The 25,207-nt window shown below is 41.8% G+C and overlaps 1 protein-coding gene across 1 annotated transcript in view; it reads right to left on the bottom strand.

Annotated features, from left to right (window-relative positions):
• LOC109938050 (importin subunit alpha-7-like) overlaps positions 1–25,207 on the bottom strand; it is a 70,608-nt gene that overhangs the window by 7,014 nt on the left and 38,387 nt on the right. Inside the window, exons 6-11 of the mRNA XM_048612900.1 lie at positions 14,168–14,256; positions 12,369–12,468; positions 11,981–12,144; positions 10,436–10,514; positions 10,005–10,130; positions 7,295–7,422 (exon numbers count right to left, since the gene is read on the bottom strand). Coding sequence (XP_048468857.1) covers positions 7,295–7,422; positions 10,005–10,130; positions 10,436–10,514; positions 11,981–12,144; positions 12,369–12,468; positions 14,168–14,256 — 686 coding nt within the window. The remainder of the gene's footprint in view (positions 1–7,294; positions 7,423–10,004; positions 10,131–10,435; positions 10,515–11,980; positions 12,145–12,368; positions 12,469–14,167; positions 14,257–25,207) is intronic.

Below are 25,207 nucleotides of genomic sequence, written 5' to 3'. Positions count from 1 at the left end.
ATATAATCCAAACCAATTCAACATTCCAGTGATAGCACTGAAAGACTTGTGCTCGAGAACTTACCGCTCCCCTAGACAAGCTCTTCCAGTACTGTTACAACACTGGCGTCTACAAAAGCAATAAAAGGCTCCAGAAGCAATTATTTGGGAATCTTGTCCCAGAAGTATGTTTACCGCTATCATGCCCTGCTGAGCATCTGCAATACAATAATATGATCTCAATATAAATACTGCTTTACTGTTTCAAAACCCTAATTTTATAACCTTAGCTCATTTAATAGGATTGCCTTCAGCTTCTCAAGGCGGCTTGGCATTTTGCTAACCTTTGCCTAATTGAAGTTATCAGAACAATCCTGTTAAACGTAAAATCATTGTGCCAAAGCGAGGCACAAATTTCTGATAAAACCCAAACATCTCATGATTTTCTGCTTAGGGTTAGGAACAGAGAATTCCATCAGAGCCTTCACTTTTGCTGTTTCAGTACAACTTGACCTACCATATGTCCTAGGCAAGTTACCCTCACTTTTGCAAATTCACTTTAGCCATTTTTTATATTCTTTATTTTTGACTGTGAGCTAAAACTAGACAATACAGCTTTGAATCAAAAGGTTTGTGTGGAAAATAGCTGTGGTTTTAAAAACCATACTTACTCAAGTTGAGTGCAGATGCCATGAAACTTCATGAGGTGCAGAGTCGATTTTAAGGACTCCGAGAGCAATTCCATCTAAATGTATACCACTGTGATGGCACCTCTGCTGGGTCTGTCAAGCCAGTGGGACAGGTGGTCCGTCCAGTTTCATTTCTTTGTTGAGAATTCATAGCAGTTGACACCGAGTGGCTTGCTAGGCCACTTCAGAGGACAGTTAAGAGTCAACCACATTGTTGAATCATCAATGAAACAGAAGAGAGTTTCTCCCCAAAAATTGCCAATGATTTTCTGGTTATCATTACTATGGCAGAATTCGAACATGGGTCCCCAGAACATTAGCTGGGTTTCTGAATTAATAGTGATAATACCACTGGGCCATTGCCTCTCCAAAAATATAATGAAAAGGAACTTGGCAACTAAGTACTAAGTCTTTGAGAAGCCACTGAAAACAGCCTTTCAGTCATAAGAATACCTGATCCTTACCCTCTGCTTCTTGCTGATGGGAACATAGGAAATAGGAGCAGGAGTATGCCATCCGACACTTTGAGCCTGTTTTGCTGCTCAATACAATCATGGACGACCATCCAACTCTGTACACTGCTCCCATGTTTTCCCCATAGCCTTAGATATAATTCGTAGGGTAAAGGGATCAACTCCTCGAAAACATCCAATGTTTTGTTCTCAACCCTTTTTTATTGCAGAGAGTTCCACGGGTTCACCACTCTGCGTGAAATAATTTCTCCTCATCTCAGTCTCAAATACTAACCCCATATCCTTAAACTGTGATCCTGGGTTCTTGATTCCCTGGTCATCAGGAACATCCTTCCTGTGTTTATCCTGACCAGTCCTATTATAATTTTACAGGTTTTGTTGAGATCCCCCGTATTGTTCTAAACTCAAGTGACCCAGTCTTTCTCTTCATGCCTGTCCTGCCATCACAGGAATCAATCTGGTAACCTTCTGTAGAACCTCTTCCATGGCCAGAACATCCTTCTTCAGGCAACAGCAGCACATAATACTCCAGGTATGGTCTCACCAAGGTCCTCTACAATTGAGCAAGACATCCTTGCTCCTGCCCTAAAATCTTCTTGCTTTGGGAGGCTAACATACCATTTGCCTTCTTCACTGTTTGCTGCACATACATGTTAACTTTCAGCAACTAGTATACAAGGACACCAGGTCTCCTTGCATCTTCCACTTTCCCAATTTAACATCATTCAGACAGTAATTTGTTCTGAGAAAGGGTCACTCGACCCGAAACGTCACCTGATTTCTCTCCACAAATGCTGCCAGACCTGCTGAGCTTTTCCAGCAATTTCGATTTTTGTTAGTAATTTGCCTTCCTGTTTTTGTTACCAAAATGGATAATCTCACATTTACTCATATGCATTTGCCCACACACTCAACCAATTCAAATCAAACTGAAGCATCTCTGCATCCTCACAGCTCTCCCTTCCATCCAGCTTTGTGTTGTCTGCAAATCTGGAAAGATTACATTTCGTTCCCTTATCTAAATCATTTATATTGTGCATAGATGAGGTCCAGGCACTGATCCCTGTGGTAGCTCACTAGTTGCTGGCTGTCATTCAGAAAAAGACCCATTCATCCCACTCTTCGTTTCATGTTTGCCATCCAGTTCTCAATACATGTCAGTACACTGCCCACAATCCCAAGAGCTTTAATTTTACATTACAATCTTTGTGGGACCTTATCAAAAGCCTTCTGAAAGTCCAAGTAAACTACATCTACTGGCTTCCCTTATCAACTTTAGTAGTTACATCCTCAAAAAAATTCTAGTACATTTGTCAAGCATGATTTCCCTTTTCTAAATCCATGCTGACGCTGTCTGATCCATTCATGGTTTTCCAAATGCTCCATTATTAATAACTGACTCTAGCATTGTCCCCAGTACAGATGTCATGCCAGTACAGAATCTTGAAAGTTGACCCCCAATGCATCCACTACTTCTGGGGCCACTTCTTTAAGTACTCTGGAATGTATGTTATTGAACCTGAGGTTTTACAGCTTTTAATCCCAATTTCCCCATCACCATTTCCGTACTAATACCGATTTCTTTCGGTTTCTTCCTCTCACTATACAATGTGTTCCCAAACATTTCTGAGGCATTAGATCTGCCTTCACAAAGGAATGCAAAAATAATGTATTTAATTAGTTTGCCATCTCTTTGCTCCCCATTATAACTTCCCCTGTTTCTGATTGCAAGGGAACTACATTTGTCTTCACAAACCTTTATCTTTTCACATACCTATAGAAGCTTTTACAATCAGTTTGTAGGTTTTCAACAAGCTTACTCTCATACTCTGACAGGTCAATTTTGGTTCAAACATTTGCCCCTTTTTTCTATTGGCTCCACAAGCTTTTAATTTTCTGACCAGTCTACCACTTGACCTTGTCAAAAGCCTTGATAAATCTCAGGCAGATTATATCAAACACATTACTAGTGGGAATGGGAAAAGTAAAAGGATGTAAAGTAATTAAATCAGGTGACAGTACCAAGAAATGAGAGAAAAACAACAGAGCAGGGGAATGGGATAGGATGTGTGGTTCAAATAAGCATTCTTCATACTCTGCACAAGAAATTGAATTTTCCTCTGTAGTCCATTCAATACAGAGAGTATGACATGGTAGCCATTTATAAAACATGGTTCCAAGATACATAGGAGTGGAAAGCTAAACAAACCACGTTATAAAGGTCTACAGGAAAGATAATGGAAACGATTAAGGATGAAATCACTTCCTCTCAACATTGATGTAACAAGGGATAAGTAGGTTACAGAAACATTATTAGCAAAATTAACAGGAAGAGATTTAAGACTACAGCAGGATGTGTATAAAAGCCCTTTAGTAGCAGTTGAATAGTAGGTTGTTTGATTGCCTTTGCTATGGGCTTCTCTAACCTCTGCAGAGTGACTAGAAAGTCAGATTTCAACTTTTATATAGATTGAGACATGCACATTGGCTTAACGGCTGGAGACAAAGTGATGAAGGAGGACTGCTTTTTGGACTGGAGGCCTGTGACCAGCGGTGTTCCACAGGGGTTGGTGCTGGGTCCACTTTTGTTTGTCATTTACATAAATGATTTAGATAAGAATAAAGAAGACCTGATTAGTAACTTTGCGAATGACACCAAAATTAGTGGTATAGCGGACAGTGAAAACAGTTGCCTAAGATTACAAAGAGATCTTGAACAATTAGGTCAATGGGCTTGAAAAGTGGCAGATGGAGTTTAATTTAGATAAATGCAAGGTATTGCATTTTGGTAAATCAAACAAGGGTAAGACTTGTGCAATTAAAGTAGGGCCTTGGATAGAGTTGTAAAACAGAGACACCTCAGGGTTCAGGTACATAATTCTTTGACGCTTGCGTCACATATAGATAGGATGGTTAAGAAGGAGTTTAGCATGCTTGCCTTCATTGCGCTTGCCTTCATTGCTTAGACCTTCAAGTATAGGAGTTGGGATGTTATGTTGAAGTTGGTACACGACGTTGGTGAAGCGTCTTCTGAAGTACTGCGTCCAGTTCTGGTCTACTATTATAGGAAGGATATTATTAAAGCTGGAGAGGGTTCACAAGGGATTTGCCAGGATGTTGCTAGGAATGGAGGGTTTGAATTACAAGAGGAGGTTGCATAGCCTGGGACTTTTTTTCACTGGAGCATAGGAGGTTGAGGGGTGACTATATAGAGATTTATAAAATCATGAGGGGTATAGATAAGGTGAATGGCAGGTGTCTTTTCCTAGGGGTGGGGAATTTCAAGACTAAGGGGAATATTTTTAAGGTGAGAGAAGAAAGATTTAAAAAAGACATGAGGGGCAACTTTTTTTTCTTTTACACAGTGGCTCATGCATGGAATAAACTTCCAGAGGAAGTGGTGGTTGCCGGTATAGTTACAAAGTTTAAAAGACATTTGGATAAGTACATGAATAAGAAATGTTTGGGGGGATACAGGCCAAATGCAGGCAGGTGGGACTAGTTTAGTTTGGGATTATGGTTGGTCTGGATTTTTCCATACTGTGTGACTCTACGACTCTAAGTCTCCAGGGTTATATGAAATATATCACAGGTTGTTGAAGGGGCAAGGGAGGAAAAAGCAGGAGCACTTGCATAACTGTTCAATTTCTCCCTAGCCACACGAGAGCTTTAGGAGGACTGGGGCCAGCCAATATTGTACCCAATTATGAAATGCATAGGTAGAGTTGACGATCAGAATCGTTTTCCCCCAGAGTTGAAATGTCTAAAATTGGGGAGGGGCATGCATTTAAGGTGAGAAGGGGAAGCTCAAAGGAGACATGAGGGGTAAGTTTTTTTTTAAAACAGAGTAATAGGTGTGTGGAACGCATTGCCAGGGGTGATGATGGAGGCAGATATGATTGGGGTGTTTAAAAGACTTTTAGGTAAGCAGATGGATATGCAAGATTTGGAAGGATATAGACCAAGTCAAGCAGAAGGTATTAGTTTAACTCGGCGTCATGTTCAGCACGACATCTTGGGCCGAAGGGCCCATTCCTGTGCTGTACAGTTTTATGTTCTAAGGGAGTGAGGGATAAACCAAGAAACTTCAAGTGAGTCAGTCTAAATTTGGTGATGGGGAAACTATTGGAGGGAATTCTGTGGGACAATTAATCTGCATTTGGAGAGGCAGTGATTAATCAAGAACAGTCAGAATAATTTTGTTAGGGAGAGGTCATGTCTAACCAACTCGACTGAATTTTTCGAAGAGGTGACCAGATGTGTAGAAGACGGCAATGCCTTTGATGCAATACTTGGACTTCAGCAAAGCTTTTGATAAGGTCCCACACAGTAGACTGATAGTAAAGACAGTAAAGAACCCATGGGATCCAACGGAATTGGGACTCTTGCTATTTGCAGTTAATATAAATGATTTAGACTTGAATGTAGGAAGATAAATGAGTAAGTTTGCAGATGATACACAAATTGGTGTTGTGGCAAATAGTGAGGAGTGCCTTAGATTACAAGAGCACATAGATGGGCTTGTCAGATGAGATAATCAGTGGCAAATGGAATTCAATCCTGATACAAATGAGGTTGTGCACTTGGGCAGGACAAACAAAGCAAGTGAACACATGATGAATAGTAGGGCCCTTGGGAAGATCAGAGGAACCCTGGTGTGCACCTACACCAGATCCTTAAGATATCAGGGCAGGTGGATAAAGTGGTTAAAAAGGTATGTGGGACACTTGCTTTATTAGTTGAGGCATGGAGTTTAAGAGCAAGGAGATTTTGCCGAAAGTATATAAAGCATTGATTAGGCCACAGCTAGAGTACTGTGTGAAATTCTGGAATCCACATTATACGAGGGATGTAATAGCACTGGAGAGAGTGCAGGGGAGATTTATCAGGATGCTGCAGGTTCAGTTATGGAGAGAGATTGACCAGATTAGGGTTGTTTTCCTCAAAGCAGAGGAGATTAAGGGGACATGACTGAGATGCATAAAATTATGTGGGGTATAGATGAGGTCAACAGGAAGAAACTGTTCCCCACAATGAAGGGGATGAATGACCGGGGATGGGGTGGGGTGGGGGGGCACTGCTTCAAGTTAAGGGGCAGAAGGTTTGGAGGAGATGTGAGGAAAATATTTTTTCACCCAAAAAGTGGTGGGAACCTGGAACTCACTATCAGTAAGGGTGTTAGAGGCAGAAAGCCTGAACATGCGAGTATTTAGATGTGTACTTGCAATGCCAAGGCAAACAAGGCGATGGGTCAAGCTCTGGAAAAATGGGAGTTAAATAGTTGGTTGTTTCTGAACTTCATAGATGAGATGGACTGAGGTCTTTTTGTGTGCTGGAGATCTCTATGACTCCGAGGCATTATGCAAGTACAACACATAATCAAAAAGAGAAATGGGATGCTATCCTTTATTACAAAATCTATACTTCACCTATACATTGGTGAGATCATGTCTTGAGCAGTGTGCGCAGTTTTGGTCTTTTGTTTAAGGAAGCCTGTAAATGCATTGAAGATGATGCAGAGGAAGTTTACTAGATTGACCTGGAATGTGTGGGGTGTCTTATGAGGATATTTTGGACATGTTGGGCTTGATTCCACTGGAGTATAGAAGAGTAAGGGGTAACTTGATTGAGGTGTATAATGCCGGAATAACCTTGACAAGATGGGTGTGGAAAATACGTGTCCTCTTGTGGGTCAGTCCAGGACTAGGGGACATAAATTTAAAATTAGGGGTTGCCCTTTCAGGTCAGAGACGATTAGAAATCTTTTCTCAGAAGGCCGTGCAACTTTAAAACTCGCTGCGTCTGAATGTGGTACAACCTGGATCACGGAATACCTTTAAGACATGGATGGATAGATAGCTAGGCAGAGAAAATCAACAGTTATCAACTGGAATGAGGAATTCAAAACACAAACAGATCAGCCATGATTTATTCATTGGTGAATGATTTACTTCTGCTCTTATTTTGTATGTTCATAATATTACAAAAGGGACAAAAGCTCAGATCCCTTGAATGGGAAAATTAATATTAAGAACTACAAAATGGAAGTTTACAAAGGAGCTGGCAAAGATGAAGAATATTTCACAATTTAAAAAAATGTTGATCAGAAACAATGAACAAAAGGTACACAAATAAAGTGTTTATGTCACTCACTTAATCTGTTCTGGTGTTCCTCCAGAAGTTGCATTTGTGATACCCCACGCTGCCTCTTTTCTTGTCCGAAATTCTGCTTTCTGAAGAAGGTCAATCAGCACTGGAAAGATGTTTGCATCTATTACAGCCTTGAAAACAAAATGTTTCAAAGAAGTGAACAAAAAGACATGCTTTGACATAGCACCTTTCACAATCACAGGACATCCCAAAGTACTTTGCAGCAGTGGACATGATATTTAAGGGTAGACACTGTTCCAAAGTCAGAAATATGACACCAATTTACTCTTAGCAAGATCTCAGAAACAGCAACTGACCAGATAATCTGCTCTTGGTGACATTGGTAGAGATACAAAACAAAAATCTGGAATTAAAAGTCAAATGATCACCATGAAACCATTGTTACATGTCATAAAAACCAATGTAGTTCAATTAACCTTTAGGGAAGGAAACTTCTATCATTACCTAGTCCAGCCAACATGTGACTCCAGACCCACAGCAACGTGGGATGGCATGGTAGCTCAGTGGTTAGCACTACTGCCTCACAGCACCAGGGACCTGGGTTCGATTCCACCCTCGGGTGACTGTTTATATGGAGTTTGCACATCCTCCCTATGTTTGCATGGATTTCCTTCCACATTCCAAAGATGTGCAGGCGAGGTGGATTGGTCATGCTAAATTGCCCTTCGTGTCCAAGGATGTGCAGGCTAGATTAATTTTCCTTGGGAAATGCAGGTTACAAGGACTGGGTGGGTTGCTGTTTGGGGGGTTGGTGTGGACTCAATGGGCTGAATGGTCTGCTTCCACACTGTAGAGATTCTATGATTATGATGACTGTTAACTGTCCTCTGAAATGGCCTAGCAAGCATTTTGTTGTATCAACTGCCAGAAAGGACAGAAGAAATGAAGCCAGAGAAAATTGTGGGTGTCTGTACAGCAAATGGACTGCAGTGGTTCAAGAAGGCAACTCACCACAACCTTCTCAACAGCAGTTATGGATGGGCAATAAACATTGCCCTTGCCAGTGATGGCCACACCTGCGAATGAAAGGTACATAATTGGCCAGGATGTTGGAAATACACCCTAAAGTAAAACTAAAAACTGTGGATGCTGGAAATCTGAAGTAAAACAGAAACTGCTGGGGAAACTCAGCAGGTCTGGCAGCATCTGTGAAGGGAAAACAGAATTACCACTCAGTCCAGTGACTCTTCTTCTGAACTGAGAGTAGCTAGGAAAAGGTAGTATATATGCTGAAGATGGGGATTGCTGCGGGGGGTGGGGGGGAAGGAGTCGGCAGATAAATGGAGATGGACATTACAACAGTTAGGCAGACAAAGAGATGGATGATAGTATGCCAGGGAGAAAGAAAAGCTGATAATGGGGATCATTGGTGAAAATTGGTTGGATTTGCTGAAAGTAACCTGTGTCATGACAGGGCCTGGATTGTAAAGGTGGGTAAAGGACATAGGTATTGGTGTTCAGGTTCTAAAATTATTGAACACAATTTTGAATCTTGGAGGCTGCAGGGGCCCCAAGCAGAAAATGAGATGCTGCTCTTCCAGCTTGCGCCGAGTCTCGCTAGAGCATTGCAGCAGACCCGAGACAGAAATATTGGCCAGGGAAGATAGAAGAGAATCATTGAATCCCTATGGTGCGGAATCAGGCTATTCGGCCCATCAAGTCCACACCAATCCTCCGAAGAGCATTATATCCAGAACCACCCCGTACCTTATCCCTGTAACCCTGCATTTCCCATGGCTATTCACCTAACCTACACATCTTTGGACTGTGGGAGGAAACCTGAGCATCCGGAGGAAACCCACGCAGACATGGGGAGAATGTGCAAACTCCACACAGACAGTCGCCCAAGGTGGAATTGGGCACGGGTCCCTGGTGCTGTGAGGCAGCAGTGCCACCATGATGGGGGGGTGTGTTGAAAGCTGGAATCGCGGTCATCTTTGCTGACACGGGACATAACCTCTCTGTTCTTCTTCAAAAGTGTGAGATGGGAACACAAATGTTCACCTGAGGGGCAGACAAGTCCTCAACAAAATGCCTCATCAAAAAGATGACACTTCTGGTATTGCAACACTTCCTCAGCACTGAACACGAACATCAGCTTTGATTTTTGTGCTCACGGTGCTGGAGTGGGATGTGAACCTACAAAATGACAAACTGTAGATGAGGGTTTACCAATTGATCCATAGCTGACACTATCACATTACTATCTGGTGATTTTGAAAAAGGACGTTTTTTTAAAGTCCCTAGATCAACAAAACCATCTCTTGAAAAGACAAATAGCAATTTTAGCTAGAACACTGTAACATGACAGAAACAAAAATTCAGAAGGACGTAGGTTTAAATGCAATGCCTTCTTCGGAATGTCTCTACTTAGCAACTTCACAGTATCACACATATGAAGCCTTTTCAGCTTCTGGGGAATGCAAACTACGTGCTCTTTATTAGCATATTCCTGAGAAATATTCCAAAGTAGAAAAATTTGTGATAGGATTTTGGAAACCTCTGATTATTTAAATAAAAACAAACTGCACCCACCTCATTAGAATTTAAAATTTACTAACAATAAATTTGTGTTGAAAGTTTGTGATCTTGGCAAAGCGCTGCAAGGTAGTTTCAAGCAATTTAGAAAATTTAAATTAACTGCTTCAATATTATATATTCAGATTTCAAGTGGAAACTACGTTTGCTTTACCTGAATCTGTGCTCTATTTCCAGCTGTAATGTTTGAAATAGTCCAACAGGCCTCCTTCCTTATGGATTCTTTAGGACTACTTAATAAATGTAGAAGACATGGCAAGGCTGAACAATTTAATATGACCTGGATAAGCCAAAAATTAAGACTTTAAACAATATCTTGCAATTAAGTTCAGTGAATCTGTAGTAAATTATTTCGTTTTAATAAAGTTTAAAATAATTAATGCCTACATTAAAGGGGAGAAAGGTCCTGCAATCTAAAGCTTGGGTAGAACAACTTCATTAAAACATCTTTTGCTTTTTCAGAGTTTCAGTTATATTAATTAATTTTAACTAAATTAATTAAATTAAATTAATTTTAACTGAAGCCAACATCAAAATAACCGATTTACTATTGACTCCAGATGCACAAGTCATTGCTGCACTTACTTGTGTCTGGACATCATCACCTGTTACTATGTTACCAACAGCTCTTAATGCTGGTGATGCAACTTTATAATCATTATGCCTATGAAGAAATTGACAAAAACAACCGGTCAGCAATTATACATTCAACATATCACCTTTAACAGTTATTTCATGCAAACCATACAGAACAATTTTAACGTGTTTAATGATTTTAGAGTTTAAATAACAGGCGGGAAAACACAACAGCGCTTCATTGGAGGCTGCATTGATGATCTTACCCAGCAGGGTAATGAAACGTCTGTGGAACAACAAACCAGCTCGGTGAGCCAACCAACCACTACATACACAACCCGAGCTACAAATCTACTCTAAAACCTTAGACACATCTGCCAGTTTGCCATCTCGAAACAATGTAGCCAGATTTGGGAATACACAGTGAACTATATTTCAACAGCTGATTTTCAGCAGTAAAACTTCTTGAGTGCTGTGTGGAGGAGTGCAGCTTCATAATGCTTGAGCTTGATACCATCAAGGATAAAACAGACCATTTGACTGGCACTACATCTACAAACATGCACTTCCTACACTATCAACACTCAGTAGGAACAAAGTGTACTAACCACAAGCACTACAGAAATTCACCAGGCGTCCTTGTATAATACCTTCAAAGATCATGACTATTTCTATCCAGAAGGACAAGAGCATCACATACATGGGAATACCACCACTTTCAAGTTGCTTGCCAAGCTACTCACCACCCTGACTTGGAAACATATTGCTGTTCCTTCAGTGTCACTGGATCAAAATTCTGGAACTCCCTCCCTGACAGCATTGTGTGTATATCTACACCAAACTGACTGCAGCAGTTCAAGATGGCAGCCCACCACCTTCTGCAGGGAGCTAGGGATGGACAATAAATGCTAGCCCAACCAGCAATGTCTAAATCTCTCGAATGAATTTAAAAAAATAGAAAAATAACATGAATTGGTAACAGCAAGGACTGAAATATTCTCTTCCCTGTCACTCATCATCTCAGAAGATCTTACTTGTTGAAAAGACAAACAAATTGAGAAACAACCGTATACTGAAACTCAAGGATATCTACAAACTACACAACTGCTAAGGGTACCAGTCAACAATTAAACAATTATGCTCAGAGGTAAAAAAAAGTTAACACCAAAAAGACTCCAAGGATTTTCAAACAGTGTAGACTTTGGTCACATTTTTATTATTTTTCTCAAGGTTAGTAGATAATGAAATTCCTTTCTTTCACTCAAGAAAATCTTGGTAACTTTCTTCTTCATTTTCATCTCATTAACTAAATTTTTAACTAAATCTTGAAGTGTGATAGCTGCATGTTAAAACGAAACAAAAACATTTGCTGCAACCAAAAAGGGGATAAAAATAGGAGCCAAATCACCCCTCTTCACCTGGTTGTAACACTAGCTAAACTCCTCAAACTTTCGAAAATGTTTATAAAGGGTTGAAATTGACCTCTTAGTATATCTGTCAAATCCATAACCATATAAGAAACAAAGATGATCACCTCCATATAAATATACTTACATTAAGAGTTCCACTAATCGCCTGCAAACCCCAGAGTCAATAACAGCCTGAATTTTTTCATTGGGGCCATCTGACAGGTAAGATAATGCCCAACAAGCATCAGCAAGCAAGTCAGGGTCACTGCTGAATAGTAGTCTGGACAACACAGGTAAACAGGGGGATACCTGTAAATAAGAAAACAACCTTTATATTTTATATGTTGCGCGAATTAAAGATGAACGTCTAAACTGATTGATTTCAACCTGCCCACTGCATAACATGGCATTTTTGTACAAAAAATGTCCTAATTTATTGAGAAAACAGAAACATTACAACTAACTGAGGCTAAAGATCACAGTGATATATACTTATCTCAAATGTAACAGACAATGTAACAGAGGATAGTTACCTTCTCAAAATCAGGAGGTGGATTTTTGCCTCTACATAAGTTAGACAGTGCCCATACGGCATTTCGTGTCATTGTGAGTCTGTTAGATTTTGTCAGTAACCTGCAGGAAAAGAAAGGAAAAGCACAAATCTAGAACAAAACACTGGATGAATGCTTGTACCCTATAATCAGATTACAAGTAAATAGTGTGCTCTAGACAAAGTCATACACAGTTCTAGCTCAGACAACATTCCCAACTTAATGCTGCACACACTTAAGAAAAATTATGACACTGCTTTTTATCCATTAATGCAAATATTTTAACATACAATGGCATTTGAGGGAAGGGACAATTAACAGTGTATGTTAACTGTCTGTATCTAACCAGGATGTGGAGGTGCCAGGGGTGGACAAAGTCAGAAGTTACATGACACCAGGTTATAGTCCAACAGGTTTATTCGAAATCACAAGCTTTCGTAGTGTAGCCCCTTCGTTAGGTGAAGTGAGAGAGAAGCACACAGACACATAATTTATAGGTAGAGAGATCAAGGGCAGAGGAATCAAAAGATCATACAAATGGTGTGAGTGGAGTGTGACTAGTAAGTGATCAGATGTGTGAGATGGTGTGTGTACAGTGTCAACAGCTGAACAATAAGTGAAGTGATGACCTATTATCCTATTAAATGAAGCAGAGAGAGAGATAATTATAAAAAATTTAAAATAAGGTAATGCTGGAGACAACCAAATGGCTGAAATAACATGATAGTTATAAGAGTTGCATGCTGAGGGTCTAACCAAAGTAACAAATAATCCAAAACATTACCACATGTATCTTGAAGGCCGCCTTGAAGGACGCTTACCCGAAGATCAGAGGCTGAATGTCCTTGACTGCTGAAGTGTTCCCCAACTTGGTGGGGGGTTGGGGGGGAGAAACATTTCTGTTTGGCGATTGTTGTGCATTGTCTTTTCATCCGTTATTGTAGCATCTGCATGGTCTTGCCAATTTACCAAGCTCCAGGGCATCCTTGCCTGCAGGGTATGAGATAGACAACACTGGCCATGTCACTTGAGTATCGGCCGTGTCACATGAGTAAGTATCTGCTGTGTACGTGGTGGGTGGTTTCTCATGTGTGATGGTGGTATCCGTGTCAATGATCTGATGTCTTGCGGATGTTGCCATGGCTGGGTTGTGAGGTGTTGTAGTCGTTGTCGTGAAGACTGTTGCCAGTTTTCTGCGAATGATGGTCTGTTTAAGGTTTGGTGGTTGTTTGAAGGCGAGAAGTGGAAGTGTAGGGATGATCTTGGTGAGATGCTCCTCATCAATGACATCTTTAAGGCTGCGAAGAACACGGCATAGTCCCTCCAGTCTGGGGAAGCACTGGACGATGAAGGGTACTCCATCGATCGCATCCTGTGTCTGTCTTCTGAGGAGGTCGTTGCGGTTTTTTGCTGTGGTACATCAGAACTAGCAGCCTCCAAGGCAGCCTTTGAGATACACAACAACGCAGAATAGCCAAGCAGAAACTGACAGCCAAGTTCTGTACCCATGAAGATGGCCTCACCCATGACCCTGGGTTCATGGTACGCTACACGTGAACTCCCCCTCCCCCACCCCTCAACACTTTTGTACCTGTAAAATCTTCCTTACTGTCCGGTTTTGACACCATCACCTTAACAAATGGTTATGATCTCTCTACCTTAATTAGTTTGTACAGTTTTGGATTACTTACTACTTTGGTTAGACCCTTGGCATGCAACTCTTGTACCTCTTGACGTACACATTAATATAATTATGAAAATCTCTGAAAATTCAGACTTACTGTAACAATGGTGGAAGAATTGCACAGTGGAGGACAAAATCCCTGCATACTGCGCTATCACCTGCAATGTTTCCCAAAGCCCACACAGCCTAGAAAAAACATTTTAAACTTTAAAGCACAGACACATACTTCAAATTAAACTCATTCAAGAAAATTGTAGAAACTAAACCATTATTCACTTATTCTTTCCAACAAAAGATATAAAGGCTAAAGGGAATACCCGAATCAGTTCATTCCTCCAGCAAAAGATCACTATTTTGGGAAATACACTCTTTCTTGCTTTAGCAAGAGTACAGATGGGCTTTTATAGAATGGCAACAGGGATGAATGACTTCAATTAGGTAAAAAGACTGGAGAAGCAAAGATTGTTATCCTTGCTTGAGGTGGAGAGAAATCTTAAGTACATCTTTCAATTTTTTTTCAAGAAGAGCTGTTATAATAGTAATGATAAGGTGTAGACAATGTACCACAAATAATTTTCAGCAGAAAAGGCACATCTCAAGTGAGGTGAATCTTCCTTTTTGTAAGGATTTGTTGTGCTCAGGAGCCAGTTATTGTGACATTCAGAGCACACTCAGTTCTGAGAATGTCTATGTGCCAAACATGTTTCTGACTAGCAACAGAGGAGGGGCTTATTGTAATGTTCGTATAGGTCATGCAGGACAGTTCAACAATCACTGCAGTCAATTAGTCAGCAAAAGGCAACAGGGGAAAGTTGCAAAAGCAGCTGAACTACACTTATATAGGACTCCGTGAGGAGTCAAAAGCAGAAGGATGGCTCTGTGCTGTTAGGACTCAGGATAAAGTCTTACCAATTAGTAAGCATTTAAATGCTGCAGTCAGGACTCAGGAAGTGGGAGGATTATTGTTTTGGGGAAAGCCTGAGGGGCTTGGAAGAAGCTGATCAGCATTAATACTTCACTGCAAGAAAAAGGTTAGGGTTAAAAATCCCACGTGCAATATTTGGCTGCTGCAACTGAACAAGATGGAAGCTAGGAGAGGGCAAAAAAGGACAGGACTGGTTTGGTTTGGCTAGGCTAGCTGTCAGTGAAGACCCAGGTTATGCTGCAAATAGAATGATGAACTGCAGTTTCAGAATCCAGGGGAAATGTAAGCCCAAGGCAGGGACTTGATGGACCAGAATGAAAGCAGTCAATGAAGCAATACATGATGGAGTGGTTCTTGCTGGGGAGCTTGAAAACCAGACAGGAAAGTGCGAAGAATTGTAATTTCTTGTGAAATTTAATGAGATTTGATGACTCATTATGTCAGTAAAGTGGGGGAAGGGACGTGGCGATTGCTGAGAAATGAGAGATCTGTCTTGATCATATTTGTTACATGCACACTATAGGATGATTAATCATGGTCTATTACCTATACTTGCCACATGCTACTTCTGTTAAAAATAAGTTATACACATATTATAGATTTTTACTGTTCTAACATTGCAATGTAAAGTTGGTTGTTTGCTCAAAGGTATGGAATCTGGTAGATTTATTCCCTTAAAAATCCACGTTACTGAGCCCTAGCCAAACCGTAAGATAACTTCGGTGATCTGGTCTGGGAATGTTACACAGGTAGGGTTTACCACGTCTAAGCAACTGTTCACAAGTTACATTATACTGATGACAACATGAGAAGACATTCTAATTACAAATGCCTAGAAGTGCTACACGAGTGGGCAGAACTTCAGCTTGTCTCAATTGATTCTTTCATATCTGTCATCTAACACAATATCTCCCTGCAAACTGCCCCCCACCTCCCCTCAGTTAACCAATGATGCAATGGTAAAAAAGCAACACATTTAGCACAACCTTTTCTCCCCCATAGTTTTTGATTTCCCAAATTCAACTGGAGTTTACTTTGGATAAACACGAGGTATTGCATCTGGTAAAACAAAGGCAAGATTTATACAATTAAAAGTAGGGCCTTGGATAGTGTTGTAGAACAGGGAAACCTAGAGGTTCAGGTACATAATTCTTTGAAGTTTGCATCACATAGAACATAGAACATAGAACATTACAGTGCAGTGCAGTACAGGCCCTTCGGCCCTCGATGTTGCGCCGACCTGTGAAACCAATCTGAAGCCCATCTAACCTAAACTATTCCATTATCATCCATATGTTTATCCAATGACCATTTAAATGCCCTTAAAGTGGGCGAGTCTACTATTTTTGCAGGCAGGGCATTCCACGCCCTTACTACTCTCTGAGTAAAGAACCTACCTCTGACATCTGTCCTATATCTATCACCCCTCAATTTAAAGCTATGTCCCCTCGTGCTAGCCATCACCATCCGAGGAAAAAGGCTCCCACTGTCCACCCTATCTAATCCTCTGATCATCTTGTATGTCTCTATCAAGTCACCTCTTAACCTTCTTCTCTCTAACGAAAACAGCCTCAAAACCCTCAGCCTTTCCTCATAAGACTTTCCCTCCATACCAGGCAACGTCCTGGTAAATCTCCTCTGCACCCTTTCCAATGCTTCCACATCCTTCCTGTAATGTGGTGACCAGAACTGTACTCAATACTCCAAGTGTGGCCGCACCAGAGTTTTGTACAGCTGCAACATGACCTCATGGCTCCGAAACTCAATCCCTCTACCAATAAAACCTAACATACTGTACGCCTTCTTAACAACGCTATCAACCTGGGTGGCAACTTTCAGTGATCTATGCACATGGACACCGAGATCTTTCTGCTCATCCACACTACCAAGAATCTTACCATTAGCCCAGTGCTCTGTATTCCTGTTACTCCTTCCAAAGTGAATCACCTCACACTTTTCCGCATTAAACTCCATTTGCCACCTCTCAGCCCAGCTCTGCAGCTTATCTATGTCCCTCTGTAACCTGCAACATCCTTCTGCACTATCCACAACTCCACCGACTTTGGTGGAGTCTTCATGTTCGATATTGTGCCTACGTTTTGTTTTTACTTGTCAAGTGTATATTTAGAGTGTTTATACCCTTATGAAGTTAATAGATCCTATTGATCATCTGTGGTAAGAAGATTCTTCTCTTTCATTTGTCTGTGATTTTTCCTAATCTCTGGAAGAAGTTATCCGAATCTTCTTAGAAGCAAGTTAAATCTTCTTTACAGTCCTAACTGGATTGGGTCTGTGGCAGGTGGTGAGGAAACCTGTTGCAGTATTTAGGACCCTGGAACAACTTTGTAATGGTGTCACAGAGCTGCTCCACACTTGGCATACATACTAACCGAGGACAAAGTTAAGTCAACAGAGAGAGAAGCACATGCAGGTAACAGACTTACAACAATTATTCAGCAAGATTAGAGACTTGTCTATTTCATATGACTATGCAGAGTTCTAAACAAATGCAAGCCTGCAGTTCCTGACCTTGTTTTTTCCTCAGTCTATCTTGAATTCCACCTCTTAGGATGTCAGCATAAAAGTATATGATAAAAGAGAAACAGAGGGAAATTCTTACTTAACCCATCCTCACAAATCTACCAAAATAACTCAGAGGATGCTACCCGATACCAAGTCACCTTTTATTTAAAGGTGGACAGTCCTTGATACGATCCAGGTCCCTCAGAGCCAGCTCTCAGAGTGAACAGGATGTCTGACAATCCTGTTCTGCTATGTCAGCCAGGGCTCCCTGACTGGACTATATTAAAAGCCCCAGTCAGGGTACTCATATATGAAGTCCGCCTGGCTGCCCTTGTTACAATCACTACATCCCTCCCCGTCTGAGTCTGAGGGCATAGGCTGATTCTTTTTTGTCATTCCTCAGGGGGGGCGGGGGGGCGGTGAGGAGGGGTTTAGCACTGGGTCAGGTTCCTCGGACTCTGCCTCTGATACAGGTGACTTGTAACAGTAGTTCACCTGTTGCACCTGGACTATCTCTGACGAAATTTACTTTCTTTTTCAGGTGGCAAAGGCATTGAAGCAGTGACATCCGCTGGTGTCCATCTCCGATTCAGAGGTATCTTCAACGCTTGACAGAAAGGGAGAACACACAGTTCAGGGACAGTTGGAAAGGCTGTCAAGGAGCCGGGTACATTTGCTCTGCGCCGTTCATGAGTTTGCAGTTTTCATATGGTCCACATGCTTGTTCAGGACCATTGCACCTACCTGAACTTTATACACCTCAGGATCTGACCTCGTGTCACCCATGCCTCTTACCTTTGCCAAACTCTCCTCCGAGGTAAACTCTATCTCTCTGGCTTGGTGAAGTCTTGTGTCTGGCATTGGTGATCCTGATATCGTTTCACCTCCCCAGTACGATCAAATTTAATGTGGTGCTGAGTTTTCTTCCCATTAGCAACTCTGCTGGAGTTATCTTTGTAGTTGAATGAGGGGTGGTCCTATAATCAAATAGGAACAAGGATGGTTTGATATCTAGTGAAGCTGTAGGCTGTTTCTTTAAGCATGCCTTCAAAGTTTGGACTGCTCTTTCTGCAAGACCATTGAATGACGGATGGAATGGAGCTGTCCTTATGTTGAATACCATTTGACTTTAGGAAATGTTCAAATTCCCTGCTAATAAATGATAGCCCGCTATCCGTGACTAACACTTCTGGGAGTCCGTGTATTGCAAAAGATATGCACAATTTTTTCTATCATCCCTGTATTTATCGAATGAACTCTGCGTATCCAGCCACTTTGAGTGGGTGTCCACAACGACTAAGAACACTGAGCTCATGAAAGGACCTGCACAGTCGACGTGTAATTGAGTCCAGGGTTCATTCGGCCACTCCCAAGAATGTGGGGGAACTGGTGGTGTTAATTTTTGATCTTGTTGGCACTCTGAGCACTGACCCACCAAGGGGTCTAGGTCTACATCTAATCCTGGCCACCAAACATAACTTCTCATCAACATTTTCATTTACGAAACTCCTGGATGATTCTGGAGGAGTTCAGCCAGTATCTGGCAGCGATCTTTGCTCCAGTCAATCACTCTTGCTCTCCATAATAATATCCCCATCTTCTCCTGTGATCTGGACTCTCTGGGTCCAAAAAGGTTCCAATTCTGGTTGTGTCAGCCCTTTGGTTCCCCCAGCGTCACCACCTGTTTCAGTTTGGTCAGGACTGGATCTTTCTGCTTCCAAAGTCTGATATTGTCACCTGTCACTAGAAGTTTGCCCAGAAAATTTAAAACCATTATGGACTCTTCGACTGACACCACCACTGGTGCCGCATCTGCCAGCAGGAGGCAGCCCTATGCATCCGCATTTGCTACTTGGCCTCTCGGACAGTGTTCCGACTTGCAATTATATGCACCTAGTTTTAGAGCCCACTGCTGAATTTGGCCAAAGCTATGGTCAGCGTGCCCCGTCCACTTTAAGCAGACCTAGCAGAGGTGTGTGGTTCATTATTATTAAAAATTTATGTCTGTAAAGGCATTGGTGGAATTTCCTGATTCCGAACATGAATGCCAAGCCTTCCTTCTCTATCTGCGTGCATTTATGCTCTGAATTAGCCAAAGTCCTGGATGCATGTCCTATTGGGCGTTCCTTTGCATTAGACCACCAATGAGCTATTACTACCGCAATGCTGTACAGGGAGGATTCGTATGTCAATACCAGATCTTGCTTGGGGTCATAGTGTGCCAACACCTCAGAGGATGATAGCTGTTTCTTCACTTCCCTGAAAGCTATGGAGTAGCTACATGACCATTTCCAAGGCTGACCCTTTAAGAGCTGATTCAAAGGTGCTAGGATGGAGACCTCGTCACGTGTGAACTTTCTGTAATAATTCACTAGCCTAAGGAAAGACCTAAGCTCCGGCACAGATCTGGGATCTGGGGTACCTTTGATCGCACTCACTGTATCTCCCAATGGGTGTAACCTGGTTTTGTTGACTCTGTAGCTCCAATAGGTCACTTGAAGTGCCTGGAACACATTTTTCCCTTCTAAGGCACACACCTGCCTGGCAGCAACATCAAAGGAATATATCCAAATTCTCCAAGTGGTTCTTATTGATCTTCCTTGTTATTAGCACATCATCTAGATAAATGATGACCTGGGGTAACATTGTAAATGCTCTCCATTGTCCATCGTGCAGGTAATTAAAAAGGCAAATGGAATTTTATCTGTCATTGCTACAGGGATGGAGTTTAAAAACAGGGAGGCTATGCTGCAGCTGTATAGGGTCCTGGTGAGGCCACACCTGGAGTACTCCGTGCAGTTTTGGTCTCCTTACTTCAGAAGGGATATACTAGCACTGGAGGGGGTGCAGAGGAGATTCACTCGGATGATTCCAGAGTTGAGAGGGTTGGATTATGAGGAGAGACTGAGTAGGCTGGGATTATACTCATTGGAATTCAGAAGAATGAGGGGAGATCTTATAGAAACATATAAGATTATGAAGGGAATAGATAAGGTGGAGGCAGGGAGGTTGTTTCCGCTAGCAGGTGAAACTAGGACTAGAGGGCATAGCCTCAAAATAAAGGGAAGCAGACGTAGGACTGAGGTCAGGAGGAACTTCTTCACCCAAAGGGTTGTGAATCTGTGGAATTCCCTGCCCAGTGAAGCGGTTGAAGCTACCTCACTGAATGTGTTTAAGGCAAGGCTAGATAAATTTTTGAACAGTAAAGGAATTTGAGGCTTACGGTGTGTGGGCGGGTAAGTGGAGCCGAGTCTCAAAAAGATCAGCCATGATCTTATTGAATGGCAGGGCAGGCTCGAGGGGCCGGATGGCCTACTCCTGCTCCTAGTTCTTATGTCTGTTAAAAAGTTACACAGGCTGACGATACTCCAAATGACAGTCGCATATTGGTATAAACCTTTATGGTTATTAATTGTAGCATACTTCTGGGAATCCTCATCCAACTGCAATTGCAAGTATGCATGGGACATGTCCAATTTCATGAAAGACAGCCCCCCTGCCTGCTTGGCATATAAATCCTCTACGTGAGAGACTGGGTATTTAAGGAGCTGTGGAAAGCAGTTTACTGTTTGTTTGCAATCCCCACAAAGGTGAACTGACCCAATGGGCTTCACGGATCGGTATGACCAATGCTGCCCATTCCACAAACTGAACCGATTGATGGTTCCTTTGTTTTCCAGCCTTCTGATTTCTGCCTATACATTTGCCCGCAAGGCAAATGGCACTTGGTGGGCCTTGCAGAATCGTGGAATTGCTTCCCGGTCAACAAACAAGGTGGCCTTGGCTCCTTTGATAGCTCCTAGACGTTTTTGAAAAACTTCCGGGTGTTTAATTAGGTACTTCACTAAGGCAGCCGTTTCTGAATCGAAAAATGTTAAACCAATCTAGGTGAATCTGTCTCAATCAAATGCACCCCATCAAGCTTGGGTCTGAGCCTTTTACTACAATCAATGGTAACTGAACCAGCTCATAAGAGACTGGAACTGAAGTTGTGCCTTAGTCTGTAAAAGGTTCCCTGGTGCAGGTTCTCAGTCTAGCTGAGGTATTGTGCAAACATAAGGTTTGGAGTCCAGGGCGAATTTTGTTAAAGACCGGTTCTACGATCACTGAAACGGCTGTGCTGGTATCGGCCTCCATTAGCATTAGGTGACCGTTTAATCAGACAATTATTTTGATTGGTTCTGATTTAGATGTTGCCGAGCGACTTCTGTTCCAAACAAGATATAAGTGGACTTTCCAGAGTGCACTGTCCTGGACATGAGCCATGAGTTCTCTTAGTCAATTTAGGTCTAGTAGGACTCTAACTGACATGGGGCTGCGTACTGGCAGCAACAATGGCTTGATGGCCTGGACCCGGAAGAAAATTGTTACTGTTTGACCAAGGCTTGATTTGGCTGGGGTTTTGCTGTGGCTGACCTACAGCCCCTCTTTGAGGATATGTCCTGAGTGAAGCTATGCAATTGCCTGCACTCAAGTGGTGTTCCCCAAGCTCAGTCAGACTGGTGAAGGTGTCCAATTCCATCAGGATACTCATATGCTGCACTTGACACATTTTCCAATGTAAAGCCAGTTCTAGTGCCTGTGTGAAGTCCAGTTAGGCTTCAGCTAGTAGGCACTTTTGCATGATTACATCATTAGTTCCTCATTCCAAACGGTCTCTCAGGGTTAAACCAAAGTGAGATGCTAAGTCATATGCCAGTCATCTTAAACTAGTCAAAAATCCCGATATGGATTCCTTGGTTCTTGAACTGACAAATAAAACTGAAGGCGTCTGAGAATTACAGGCTGTTTGGGGTCGTAATATTACTGAAGTAATTCTATCAACTCTTCAAAGATTTTAGTTTCTGGTGCCTAGTTAGGCTAATAACTGAAAAAAACCACGGATCCACAAGCTGTCAGGAGAATTACTCGTTGCTTTTCATCTGCCCCAATGTCATTTGCCCAGAAAAAATAACACATTCTTTCCACATATTGGGCCCAGTCTTCAATGGCAGGACCGAATGAGTCAAGCTTTCCAAATAATGGCATGATGCCAGAAATGCTTACCACAACTCCGAAGATGGGGCAGATTTCTTCAGGAGCATGTTTTTCTCTCAATACCACTGAAGTAACTCTACAGAGGCTGGTACCCTGTCACCAAGTCACTCTTTATTTATCTGTGGAGAGTCCTTGATACTGATCCAGTTCCTTTCGAGCCAGCTCTTAGAGTGAGTAGGATGTCTGACACTACTATTCTATTGGTCAGCCAGGCCTCCCTGATTGAACCAGATTATCAGCCCCAATCAGAAACTCATTTTATGAGGTCCACCTGGCTGACCTCAGAGTCATACAGCATGGAAACATATCCTTTGGTCCAACTAGTCCATGCTGACCACATTCCCAAACTAAATGAGTCCCGCCTGCCTGTGTTTGTCCCACACCCCTCCAAACATTTCCTATTCATGTACTTATCCAAATGTCTTTTAAACGCAAGTCTACCTGCATCCATCACTTCCTCTAACAGTTCATTCCACACATGAACCACTGTGTAAAAGAAAAAGTTGCCCCTCATTTCCTTTGTTATGGGCCAGACCAAATCCCCTTAAAGTATGACAAAAATAGCCTAGATCCTAACTTTTTCTTATTTTAAAAGGCAAGTGCCAAGTGTTGAGTTCTGGATGTAATTTGATTGGTCAAACTACTAGTCTTGAAACAAAACACACTTTATTTATACTCTATAGTTAACTAAGTATAACTTAATTCTATTGGAAAACTTAACAGAATAATAGATTATTTAACTACTAAACAAACAGTAACCGTTCAAATATGGTAACATCCCATAAATACATCCTTGGCAAAGGCAAATTCATTAAAATAGATTGTCTCAAATGCAATTCTAGAAGCAGGAAGAAAACCCCTAGCTCTCAGCTGTGACAGAGAGGAATAAGAGCTTCCACATCCAGCTTCAAGACCCTAGCAGCTGCCACTAAAAACTAGAATTAAAAATCCTGGTTCTGAGAGAGCTTGACCCCACTCATCCAGACTGCTGCTATTGTTCCAACAAGGCCTCATAAGCTGTTTACTTTCTTGGCTGTGGAGCAGAATTGCTCAGCACCTCTGTCTCAACCTTCATAAAAAGGACAAAATACACCTAAAGCCATAATACCATAACACCTCCCCTCTTAAAAAAAAAACCCATCAATGTAGAAAGATGGCTTCATTTTAAAAAATATTTAATCTTATGCTATTAGTACATTACAATACATATACATTACATTGATTGTGTGCGCAAATATTCACTACTACAGTCCACTTCAGTCCATTTTTGCCATTACCAAACGCCTCTGTCTTTCTTCAAAGTCGCGACCGTTGTCAGCAATTAAGCTCTATTTAAACAGTCTGGTATTTTTATCTTTATAATCCCTACATCTACCGATCACAAATGTGTTTGTCCATAATAGTATAGGTAGGAGTGACAGAGTCGTTGCGGAGACAAAGTCCTGTTTTCACATTGAGGATACCTTCTATCTCATTAGGTGGCATCACCACTGTGCTGAATAGGGCAAACTTTGAACAAATTTAATAACTGGGCATCCATGCGGTGCTGTGCTCCATCTTCAGAAACACGCATTCAATCACAATCTGTGACCTCTCGGCCCATCACACCCCCTACTATTCCACTACCATCAAACTGGGGAAATCAACCTAATTTAATGAAGAATGTAGGAGGGTATGCCAGGCCAGTCATATCTAAAAACAATGCATCATTTAAAGAGATACAACACAAGATTAACTGGCAAGCAGCAGAAGCACCAGACAATAAATAGGACTAAGAAATCCCACAACCAATGATGCAGATTGAAGCCCTGCAGTCCTGCCTCATTTGGTTGCGAATGGGGGTGGACAATTAAAACAACAGGGGGTGGTGGCTCCACAAATATCTCCACTAGAAACAATGGGGGAGTCTAACAACTTAATACGAAAGACAACGGCGAAGTACTTGGATTCACCTTCAGCCAGAAGTGCTGAGTGGATGATCCATCTCAGCCTCCTCCTGAATTTCCCAGGACCACAGACACTATAATTCAGCCAATTCAATTCACTCAACGTGATATCAATAAATAGCTGCAGGCACTGGACATTGTAAAAGTGATGGGTCCTGACAGCATTCCAACAATAATCTTGGAAGGCTTGTGCCCCAGAACTTGCTGCATCCCTGGCCAGGCTGTTGCAGAACTGGCATCTACCAGACAGTGTGGAAAATTTCCCAGGGTAATGCAGATCAAAGACAGACAGAATTTAATCCCAATAAATTACAGGCAAAACATTTTGGGAGGTCTAGCAAGGGAACAATATACACAGTGAATGGTAGGTCTCTAGGGAGTACTGAGGAACAAACGAGCCTCAGTGTACAAAAATACAGATGCCTGAAGGTGTCAGCACAATGCAGATGGAGTGGTGAACACAGCAGATGGAATGCTTGCCTTCATTAGCCAGGTGTAGAATACAGGAGAAAGTAAGTCTTGTTACAACTTTATAGAGCATTGGTTAGGCCACAGATAGTGTGACAACCAGAATTGCACACAGTATTCTATTAGAAGGATGTGATTGCACTGGAGAAGGTGCAGAGGAGATTCACCAGGATATTGTCTGGGATGAAAAGTCTTAGGAATGGAGAGAATGGATATGGTTGGGTTTATTTTCCTTGGT

The sequence above is a fragment of the Rhincodon typus genome, chromosome 27 (genome assembly GCF_021869965.1).
Source record: "Rhincodon typus isolate 14 chromosome 27, sRhiTyp1.1, whole genome shotgun sequence".
NCBI lineage: Eukaryota > Metazoa > Chordata > Chondrichthyes > Orectolobiformes > Rhincodontidae > Rhincodon > Rhincodon typus.
This window is presented reverse-complemented; position numbering and strand designations above follow the sequence as displayed.